Source organism: Haliotis asinina, chromosome 5 (genome assembly GCF_037392515.1).
Source record: "Haliotis asinina isolate JCU_RB_2024 chromosome 5, JCU_Hal_asi_v2, whole genome shotgun sequence".
Lineage (NCBI taxonomy): Eukaryota > Metazoa > Mollusca > Gastropoda > Lepetellida > Haliotidae > Haliotis > Haliotis asinina.
The window spans coordinates 57,569,999-57,582,107 of record NC_090284.1 but is presented as its reverse complement, the minus strand read 5'-3'; the positions used below and the strand labels follow the sequence as shown (position 1 = coordinate 57,582,107).

At 39.6% G+C, this 12,109-nt stretch overlaps 1 protein-coding gene across 1 annotated transcript in view; it reads left to right on the top strand.

Moving 5' to 3' along the window:
* LOC137284919 (proteoglycan Cow-like) overlaps positions 1-12,109 on the top strand; it is a 59,639-nt gene that overhangs the window by 43,683 nt on the left and 3,847 nt on the right. Inside the window, exons 2-9 of the mRNA XM_067816966.1 lie at positions 570-618; positions 2,221-2,314; positions 4,421-4,706; positions 6,495-6,567; positions 8,319-8,477; positions 10,057-10,263; positions 11,208-11,264; positions 11,932-12,078. Of these exons, the coding sequence (XP_067673067.1) occupies positions 570-618; positions 2,221-2,314; positions 4,421-4,706; positions 6,495-6,567; positions 8,319-8,477; positions 10,057-10,263; positions 11,208-11,264; positions 11,932-12,078 (1,072 nt within the window). The remainder of the gene's footprint in view (positions 1-569; positions 619-2,220; positions 2,315-4,420; positions 4,707-6,494; positions 6,568-8,318; positions 8,478-10,056; positions 10,264-11,207; positions 11,265-11,931; positions 12,079-12,109) is intronic.

The window sequence follows — 12,109 nt, the reverse complement described above, 5'->3', positions numbered from 1 at the left end:
TGGAAGTACATAAGATTTATGATAATGTCTCAGAAGTTATCAGCTACTGTGGAGAAGCTGTGAGTGTGATCCCTGGTTCAGTGATGTCTGTTTTAGAAGCTGGATATTGTGTGTCAGAAATTTGATCTGATTGGATGGCATACTGGTACTTCCAAATTTGTCACTGTAGTGGGTCTGGCACTTTGATGGAGTTGAGTAGGTCACTCTAGAATTTGGTATTTATTCTTTCTGTCACGTTCATTTAGCATAATGCTGAGATTGTTTGAGCATTTTCAAATAGTGTCAAGACTGCAAATCTATTTTTGGTTATTAAATGTTGTTGTTTTTTTCTTTTTGGTGTGCAAAGTCTTCATGATTATGATCTGAAAGTGTCGGGAAGATAAATATTGCATGTTGTTTTATAAGCATGTACAGTATGTAGTTTGGATTTGGTATCAGAAGTTGCCTGTCAAGATGTGCTGACTTTCTGTCACAGTTTAGTTGTACTTGCACAGGTAAAATAGGTCCAAGTATGTTTTTATATCACACTACTCTATTTTTTCACTGATGTTTTTATTTATGTTTTTCAGAAAGCTCATCATGTTGGCCATGGTAGGAACACCCTTCATTTAAAGAGAGGTATGTATAATGTCATTATGGCTCCTGAAAGGGGTAGAATGACTAACCTGTGAGGATTCAGCACCAGATTGTTTTCGATCAAATGCTTGTTTTCTTAGTATTATTCAGTTTCAGAATGTCTCTCTACCACTCACCTTCTTTGAACACACCTCACCGGCAACTGCCTTCATCTTAAGAAACCCACATTCATCTTCACACACACCCACCCTCATCTTCAAACACCTTCACCCTCATCTTCTAGAGGACACCCAAACCCTCTTCTTGAAAACATCTACACTCTCTTCTTATAGAGAACAAACACACCTTCATCTCCAGAAAACCCCTACCCTAATCTTCACACATCCTACCCGTCTTTGAACACCAAATTACTAATCTTCAAACACACCCACCCTCACATTCCCCCACACCCTACCCTCATCAAAACACCCCTCCACCCTCCTCTTCCACCATCCCAATCCTCTTCTTCAAACATCCCAGCCCTCATCCTTACAAAGAACAAACACTTCATCAAGTGTCCTCAATTCTGATCATCTTCAAGAACATTACCCTTCATCACAAACCCCAACCACATACTCCACACGCACATTTGTCTGTATTATGCTTAACGTAAGACGCAACTAACGGGGACGGGTGGTCAGGCTCGCTCACTTGTGCTGACGTGTTATTGTGTCCCATTTACATAGATCAATGCTCATGCTTTTGATCATTGTATTGTCTGGTTCAGACTCGATTATTTTCAGACTGCCGCTATAGAGCTGGAACTTTGCTGAGTACAGTGTTAAATAACAAACCAGCATACACAAACACATCCAGACCCAACGCTTTAAGTTCTGATAATTGAATGGAATAGAACTGTAGTTGTTACTCTCTTGATGACCTTTTGTCTTCTAGCTGCCTTTAATGTATATTTCGAACATTTATGAGATCGTAATTTCTGGTGTTTTTCATCAACTACAAAATTACTTTGGCAAATGCTATTTTGTATTGCTACATTACTGTTTATCCAGTAAGAACCTTTTCATTTCCATATGAGCATTTTCTCATTTCAAGATTGAATAGCCAATACTCTAGAATGTTTTTGAACATTTCTTCAAATTCTCATCCATAACTAATCCTAAGACAATCACAACAACCCAGACTGAATGCACAGTTCATGCATATGAATTGTGATGCTGTGGTTGCCTTATTTGAAGAATAATGCTCTCCACATCCAACCATTTCTTAGCAATTCGATTTTTCATGAAATGTTTAGAATGGTAATAACATTCTAAAAGGGTACAACTGAACAAATTTTAAGATGGCTAAATGCGAGCTATCTTTAAATACTGGATATCATCAAAATTGATTAATCGTAATAATTTTGATGAGGTCTGCTTGAAATGTTAACATAGAAAATCATATATTTGTGCTCATGCCATTTACTGTTGGAAGTCTACTGATTGGCTACATTTATTGGAAATGTCCAGTCTGAATCCTGAATATTGTAGAATTCATCCAGATCTTCTCTCTCTTTCCTTACTTGATTTCATTTGGCAGGTTTGTCTCTTTTGTCCTTGATGATGTTCTTGTTTGACCATGTTACAAGTGTGGGTGTCTCTGCAGTGTCAGGCTGCAACTGTCCAGAGGGCCAGGTGTGTGTGGAGGGCTCTGCCACCAGGAAGCCGCTGTGTGTCAACAGACACTTCTTGAAACAAGGGTGAGTTCTCTACAGTAAACATCACATCCACAGGGAGTGGCATTAGACATGTAACACCAGCAGCTTCATACTGGGGGATTTCAGGATCTTTGCATGTGTTAGATTTGCAGCATCATGTTTTTTCAAGACATTGTTTCTGAGGATTAGACGAAATCAAAGACATAATGTGTCAGTATCATTGGGGATTTTTTTGTTTGCTTTGTGAGCGTGTTAGCTAAGATCACAACGATTGTTTTCACTTGTTTCACTGATTTTTATAGAAGTTGGTCACTGAAGATATGCAGAAGTTTTTGAGTATGACAAAAAACTTTATGGATGTTTGTGGAAAAAACTATTTTTACAGTAACAACATTTCAATATAGCTGCCCCGTGATTCCCCAGTATTATTTGAAAATGGTATAACGGCATTGCAAACTCCTGCCTGCCTGACCGTCCAGGACGTTCTGTTTTAAAAAGTTGCACGCCCAGTGGTCTTGGACGAATCTGACATAGTGTAATGACTAAAGCCTTGATTGAAACAGAATTGAAAACATTAAGCAGTTTCCCTCCTCTTATTTACCTTCTTATTGTTTTATTAATCCAGAAAATCCTGGACTGGCAACTTTCCAACTGGTCAGGTAACTTTTGAGAGTTAGCAAACCAGTTGTCTGACTGAAATTTTCGGGAGTTTACAACACTGGGTATAAGAAGTTATACCGAAACATCGCTATTGTGAAAATGGAAGTTGATCACCTTATATAAAAGAAAAGCACGCGAGAGCGGGCTGATCTCTCTTATGAGGCATCTTAGACGAATTTAGATGTCATTTTCATGTTTACTGGCAAAAGTTTAATTTAAAACTTCATCTGAAAGATGAGAGTTTTAAACACGAATTTTAGTACTGCTCCAAAACATCAATCCAATCGTTAGTAATCAGAGGGAAATCCTCATGACGTTCCTTTTCTCTGATTAGTCAAATGTGGACGCACGTGTCGAATGTTCCAAATAAGGTAGTGGGTTACTAGGAATGCCACAACTTGAATGAGATGGGATATGAGCATGTGACAGTAAATCATAGTAAGGAATTTGTGAATGCAGAGGATGGTGCGTGCACTAATAAAACTGAGAGTACGTGGAGAGTGGTGAAAGCGTCCCTTCCCAGGTATGGAACAGCGAAAGGATTGTATCATGGTTATTTTGTGGAGTTCATCATGAGGCAAAAATATTTACGTTGTTCTGATGATAATTTTGTTACATATTTTACGTTTATCCGCTGTACGTTTGACCCAAAATAACCCATGTGTACTTTAAAATGATTTTTAAAATGAAATTGAAAATAACGAAAATGGTGTTCAGGATTCGGATGAATGTAATGCAAGCGGATATTTGTAGACAAAAAATGGCATCGGTGTTAGTGCTCGCTTCCATGTAAATATGGCTTCTGCGTATGCCTGTCACCTACACTCCCGGGGACCCCCAAATGCCGCTCAAACAAAGGAAAGAATTTGTCGCTTCATTACTTGTATAGTTCTACAAGTTTATATGCTTAAATCAGTACTTGATTTATTATGTGTCATTCACATTGACTATAAACATTTGTCATCATACTTGTATGGTTCCCGAAGTGATAAAGTTTTAGCTTTCTTTCTATAAATCAGCATTCATAACTGAAAATTCTGTAAACGGGGGTTGTTGTGTAGCCAAGTGGTTGATCAGTTTACATTTTGTGACAAGGATCCAGTCACTCTCCATATTGGTGCAAGGTGTGAATCCAATTTCATGTGTTCCATGCAGTGATATAGCTAGAATACTGGTAAATGAGGCATAAACCGGAACTCACTCACCCTTGTTGAGCCTGCTCATTCAAGCAATTCATTTCCTTCTCTACTGCACAGCAGACATGAATGTCTGGATTATAATATTGGCCTTTTCTAACACATGCTTGTCATAAGAAGCGACTAATGGGATCGGATGGTCAGGCTTGTAGACTTGGCTGACACGTCAGTGGCTTCCAGTTGTTGATTTCTGGATTGTCTTGTCCAGATTCAATTATTTTACAGACCATTGCCATATAGCTGGAATATTGCAGAGTGCCGCCTTAAACTAAACTCACTCACTCTGCTGCAGAGAGAGGCTGTTCAGAGACTTCCAGAGACACCATCCAGACATTAAGTATGAGGGACAGCGGACTAAACACCTTCAGGTCCAGCCCCATATTGAGAAACCTCACGATGTCCACATCAGCGTCCATGCCAAACATGAGGCTCAACACCCCAGCAACAAGCAGCAGGACGCCCAGCACTCAGTGAGCAGGCATGAAGAGATGCAGCATCCCCACAGCATGTACCCTAGCAACAAGCACCACGAGATTAAACATGTCAGCAACAAACATCACAATGAAGTTCATGATAAGGTACGTATCCATATCTCTTTGTTTTACAAGATATTTTATGGTTTTAAGCATCTATATTCTTTCCCATGCAATTTTTTTGGATCATTACAGATCATTTCATGAGGTGAATTGACTGCTGACTGTCCATGCAGACAAACGTCTGGTCCGTGGAAAATGCATTTTCTTGCAGATTCCGTGGAGAATTTGTCACTTTTCTGCCATGGAATTTGCTGATTTTAAAATTTGATTGAAAACTGACTGACAGCTGAAATGAAAAGTAGAGTTAATGTCAAAAGTAGGATCGGTTCTTCATAAAATGAACTGACATATGTACTGTGACAACATTTTCAAAATAATCATGATTACAGATACTTTATTAAAGTAAGTTTTAGGCATCTTTCGAATAATATTATATCAATTTGACACTTCAATTACGCTCTCAAAATCGATTATTCTGAAAATTGAAATTATTTCAGATTTAGTTTAAATATAGAATTGTTATTTGCATGAAGCCAGAAGTTGTTTGTCTGCATCAAAGTTACGAATTCTCAAACACAGAAAAAGGTGTTGGTGCTTTGTCATCAGACTTACTCAAGATGCGATGTGTTCTGTCGACTTAACTTTATATCTGTGTTTGAGACTTCAGCGATGAAGGCCTGTACCCATGCTTGCCATAAAAGGCGACTATGCTTGTCTTAAGAGGCGACTAACAGGATCAGGTGGTCAAGCTGGCTGACTTGGTTGACACATGTCATTGGTTCCCAATTACACACATCGATGCTCATGTTTATCACTGGATTGTCTGGTCCAGACTCAATTATTTACAGCCTGCCGCCATACAGCTGGAATATTGCTGAGTGCGGCATAAAACTAAACTCACCCACCCACTCACCCATGAAGGTCTGTATGTTTTGTTTTTCCTAAATGTTTTAACCACAGAATGTTTTGAGAATATTGAAAAATAGGGTGCAGAATTTGCTTAACTTTGTCGCAGAATTCTTAAAAATCCAGGAGGGACTGTATGATGCTATGACACATTGATGTAATAGTGTTGACGTCATAGTGTCAACTGTCACTGTACCTGATGAAGGGATCTGTAATGATCCCAAAACTTTGCATTGGAAAGAATCTAGAAGCGTACATCCATCAAATATCCAATTGCTGCTAAAAGACATCTCAAAAGTCTGAACGGCTTTAATTTGAAAGCCCAGTGACGAAAAGGCCCATATCTTATTTTGCCCTAAAAGGCCCTTATTTCAATTTGCCGTGGAAACAGTACTACATATGACTTACTGAGTGGATTAGGAGGCTGACTTTATGTGCTGGAGATTAGGTGCCAGACTCTGAGACCAGAAACTGTGTTTTAATGAGAAAGTCTAATCCCAAATATAGCGTATGCTGCCATGAAAAGGCAAAAAATACTTTCACAATGTCTAGATATGGCCTTCAAACTGATTCTGTTCTGAGTGTCCTATTTTTTATCTACTGCCTTGATACCTCTTCTGTTATTAATAAATCAATTTTCAAGTAAACTTCAATTACCATTTTCTCCAGGATAGCTTCATGACATTTCGATCATGAAATGCTATTTTAAATTCCTTTGATATTAGACCATGTTATGACTGTCAGTATGGACCTATCTCTATGAACAATTAAGTGAGGAAGTGTGCAGGAGTAACGCTGGCCATTGGTTCGTCTGGGTCAGGAATTAGTTTACCAAGCATTGCCATCAAAGACTGAAAGCGACTACATGAAAGCACATTTGTTCAGTCACATGGTATGTATAAACATTTTGATTGATTGTTTCAGAGTCATCACATTCTGGAACATCATCAGAGAACTGGCAGCATGAACCATCATGCTCATCACAAGAAGGTTGCAGGTACTCTTTCCTTTACATCCTGGTTAGAATTTCTCCAAGAGGCGATTCACAGGATCGAGTGGCGTTTTGACTTGGTTGATGCATGTTGCAATCCCATTTGTGTAGATCAATGTCCGTAATGTCATTTTCTGGATTGGCTTGTCCAGACTTGATTATTTACTGACCCCCTTGAATATTGCTGAGTGTGGGATTTAAGGTATGTCTGCGAAAAGAGAGCAGAGTCAGGCACAAAGCTCATTTTAGTGAAGCTGAGAAACATATGTCATTTTTTATCTTAACTGTCTGACAGGTTATATGTAAATCTAATGGTTAATGATTGTCTGTAGTTAGTGTCTGTTCAAACAGTGGATCAGTTATGTCATCTTGATCAACCCGTGATGATCTTAGTTGGAATTGATCTTCTGTAACCCATACTTGTCATTAGACTTGTATAAGGGGATGGACTTGTCAGACTCTCTGGTCTGGTTGACACCTTTCATCGTCGTATCCCAGTTGCTTAGATCGATGCTCAAGTTGTTGATCACTGGGATGTCTGGTTCAGACTCCATTGTTTAGAGACAGCTGCCACAGAGCTGGAATATTGCTGAGAATGGTGTTAAACCAAAAGTCACACACACACATTCGTCGAAATGGATTATGTCCATTGTATATTTGGCTGATAAAACTGAAGTGTACCTGCCTACTCAGCTCTACTTTCATTGAAATGGATTATGTCCGTTGTATATTTGGCTGATAAAACTGAAGTGTATCTGCCTACTCAGCTCATGATTGATCATTCACAATGATGTCTGCTCAAGATCACAATATTGTATGAAATATTGACTACCATTGTATGTAATATTGTGGAGTATGTATTCAAGATCAAATAAATTGACAAGCCTTCTGTAACTCCTCGTCAGCATCTGCCTCGAAATCTAATATAGTAGTCAAAAGCAGTTAAATAAGTGCCGAAGACCATGGTTTGATTCCCCACATGGCTTCAGTGTGTAAAGCCCATTTCTTGTGATCCCTGTCATGTTGCTAGAATATTGCAAAAGACTATGAAAAACTAAACGAAACTCACTCTCTCACTTGTGATATTGTTCTACGTACTGAGAACAACACTATACAGCAAGCAAGTCCATTACATATCCACCTTATTTAGATTAAAGCCTTCACGAAGCTCTCTGGTAGTGCGCCAAGAGTTGATGTACCTCTGCTCCAGACTCTTCCAAAATGTTTGTAAATCTCATTAAGAATGTCTGAGTATCTGAATTGCTTTTGTGTTTAGTGCATTGATTTCTTTTAACTTTCCTCCAATTTCCTCCACTTCAAATGGGCTGATAATGCTGTTTTGACCAAATATGTGCCCTGGTGACATTGTACCAAGTGATTTTAGCACTACTGTGACCACAACTCTCATACCAGAAGGTTGTCATAGTGCTGAGGAGTATGGTGGAGTAGCCTTGTGGTTAAGGCATTCTCGCATTATGCTTAAGACCCGGGTTAGAGTCCCCTCACAATGGAACCCATTGCTGATGTCTGCAGCCAAGATATTTGCTGGAATATGCCATGATATTGGCTGATCATGTAGCCTCTTACACCAATGGTGTGGATTGTTTCTCGCAATATTAGTCACTGGATTATCTGGTCCAGACAGGGTCATTTAGTGTCCCGTCATGGTGCTGGATTATGATAACTTTGGTTTTTAGCAAGAAGTGAGTAAAGAATCATAGCCTTGGCCTTTGTAGTGAATTAAACTGTTGTTTCAGTGTGCACCCAGGATGACTTTAGCGACATGCGTCAGCGTCTCACAGGATGGTTCCGCTTGCTTCATGCTGAGGACAAGGAGCATCGTCGTAATCACCATGGCAACCATCACAAGAAACATCACCACCTCTCTGTCAAGAAGGAGCTTAGAGATCACCATGGTCTGTAGATTTTGCTCAAGCATTGCTGGATAGTTTCCATGGTTACTGGCACTTCACTCAAATCTGTTAAATATATCATGTATGATAATCAGGGCATGTTAGCCTCGTCTTCGATACTTGGTTTTAAAGACCTGTGAAGATCTAGGTTAGAATTGGTCTTTCAGCAACCCATGCTTGTTGTAAGAGGCACCTAATGGGATGAGGTGGTTATTCTCGCTGACTCGGTTGACACTTCATTGATCACTGCACTGTCTGGTCCAGATTTGATTATCTACAGGCGCCATATGCCTGGAATGTTTCAGAGTGTGGGGTTACACAACAACCTAACTTCAAACAGGTTTTAAAGGACATAATACTGTTTTTGTACTGTATGCTTCAAATACTTCATTTGATTTTATGCGGGTTTGAACATTTGCTGGAGAATACCAATAAGTTTTGACCCTGTAAAATGAATCTGTATGTTGTTGATATTGAATTGCCTGCTTGACTGGTCCCTCTATGCATGGAAGTAGCTATGGGTCGAAGGGAGGCTACTGGGAAAATATCTTGACAGAGAGGAACTCATGCATCAACCGGGGTCAGTCAGTGTGATAGGCTGTTTTGAATGTTTTGTGCAGTCTTCAAGAAGATTGAAGAAGCAAGGGAATTTAACGATTATTATAACTGACTTCCTTTTTATACTTGGTGGTAGGGCAGCCTTGTGGTTAAAGCATTTGCTTGTCAAGCCGAAAACCAGGTTCAGTGGGTACAATGTGTGAAGCCCGGCCATTTCTGATGTTAGTTCTGTTTTGTGGAATATTGCTAAAAGTGGCATATAATCATACTCAGGGGTTCAAAAATATTTTGAAAAGGCACTTGCCACAGGGCAAGTGACTTCAAGAAAGTAACTTGTCCTGACACATTGTCCTGACACTTGCCCTGATTTTATGACACAATGCGTGATGTTAATGTTAACTGGACTATTTATCGAAGAGTGATAATTTCACTCTCTACTAGCTCTACTTTATTGTTATTGCAAACTTTAATAGCTTCATTATGAGCAAATATGAAATGAAATCCAAGATGATTTGTAGTTTGAAACCATAAGTGGAAATTATCTGATAGTCCACGAACAAGTAAGATACCATTATTTGATTGCCCAAAATGAAAACTGACTTGTCCTGGGCGTCTAGCGATGGGAATTTTTAACCCCTGCATACTCACTCACTTTTCTACTTGATGCAACCCGTTAGGGTCCTGGTGTAGAGTAGGCCTTCAGCAACCCAAGCTTGGTATAAAAGGCGACTATGCTTGTCATAAGCGGCGACTAACGGGATTGGGTGGTCAGCTTGCTGACTTGGTTGACAACCAATTGCGCAGATTGATGCTCATGTTCTTGATCACTGGATTGTCTGGTCCAGACTCGATTATTTACAGACTGTCAACATATAGGTGGAATATTGCTGAGTGCGGCGTAAACCTAAACTCACTCACTCACTCACTCCCTCAATTCTACTTGATGCATCATGTACCGAGTCCCCTATATTTAAAGTTTTATGTTTGTATTGATGTAGGGGATGTTTCACTTTTCTGCCCCCAGATGGAAAATGCAAGGCCCAGCCCTCTGTAATGTGGAAGTTGCACACTCTGGATCTGGACAACGACCACCACCTCACTAACGCTGAACTCGCTGAGATGGAAAACAATGGACGGGAGCCATGTCTGCGACCATTCCTCGAGTCCTGCGACACAGACAGAGATTCCAGACTTTCTGGCCATGAGTGGAGATGCTGTTTTGCTGATGCCAGTGAGTACAGTTCTGATGCATTAATGGAAGGGAATTCTTTGCTGGTTGTAAGCTTTTCCTCCAAGTTATTCAAACATGATGTATTCGAATAGAAGTGTCTCTTATAATTCTTGGCACATTGCAGTGCGTGTAGGTGTTCTGCCATGTCTAATCTGCTCCCAGTAGTCAGTATCTGAACAAGGCTAATTTGTTCAAACCTTGTCCAGGAGATGTTGTTCATTTCTATTATGTACCAAGGGAGGTAACTTCTCAAATACATTTTTGAACGTACATCAGTACTGTACACAATGCAATCTGATTTGTTACACAAATGGGATTTGAAACTTGAAATCTAGATAATACACTTGATAAGTGTATTATTTTTCTCAATCCCCAATTTCAAAAGGGACTCTATTGACTTGGTAAAACTCTTGCCACGTTAAGTGTAAAATATGTTGGATGACTAAAACAACTATTAGATTGATTTAGAAATCTTTTAGTCCACATTGTGCAGACAGACAAGCTCAGCACTCAGCATGAGATTGACATAACATTCTTGGGTTAATTCCCTATTGTTTCAGATGTTATGTCTGCTTCACTGTGTATCTTGCTTGTCAACAAAGCTTCAAATTTTTTGTCTACCTCCTAATTGGTATTTCTTTCCTGTATGCTCAGGACTCTTGAAAATCCAGGGTAGAACTGGTCTTCAGTAACACATGCTTGTCGTAAGAGGTGACTGAAGAGATCGGGTGATCAGACTTGCTGACTTGGTTGACACGTCATCATATCGCAATTGCGTAGAATGATACTCATGGTACAGACCACCACCATATAGCTGGAAGATTGCTGAGAGCAACATAAAACTAAACTCACTCACTCCATCACTCACTCTTTCACTCACTTACTTTTATGTTTAATATTAGCTGTGTTTCTTACAATTCAAATGCGTGCTGCTGTGTTTCCAGTTGCTCCCTGCTATGCTAAACTTCGAGAAGTACAGAGGAACCACCAACTGGAGACAGGTGAGTAGACTTTGGAGATCTCAGTGTTTACACTCATCAATTTAGACAATCCTAACTATGAATTGAAGTGTCAGTTTCAGATATATATTTAATTTTATATGTGTTGTTAAAGCAAAGTCTTGCTTCACAAAGGTGATGTCTTATGAAAGATATGTTAACATAGGCTCATAAAAGTTGAACATGGAGATTGCCCTATGGGGCTTAGGTAAAGTTGTTACATTGAGTAAGGCAAATTATCACTCCTGTTTTCCATATTTGGATGTCTCAAAATAGGTTCTATATTCTTAGACTCATGAAGATCTTCAGCAACCATTTTTTTGCATAAGAGGTGACTGGCAGGAACAGGTGGTTAGCTGTCTTGGTTGACAAGTCATTGTATACCAGTTGCATAGATTGATGCTCATGGTGTAAATCACTGGATTGTCTGATACTGACTTGAGTATTTACAGACTGCTGCCGTATAAGTGCTGATAGTATTTCCCATTTGCATAGATCAATGCGTATGCTGTTGATCACTGGATTGTTGGGCCCAGCAGCAATATTTCTGAGTGCTACGTTAAACAACAAACCAACCAACCAACCAACCAAACCTATATCTATACTGCTATTTAAGATGTTACCACTTAATATAAACAGTAGACATGGATAGTTATTTGGGTTGTTTCAGCGGCTTACATCCCCCGCTGTGACCGTGAGGGATACTTTGAGAAGGAGCAGTGTCATGGCCGCACCATGGAGACCAGGACTTGCTGGTGTGTTGACCTCAATGGAAATGAGGTCCCGAAGACAAGAGCTCGAGTCAGGGCACATTGTGGTATGTGGAGTTTGTGACTCACAGCACATTG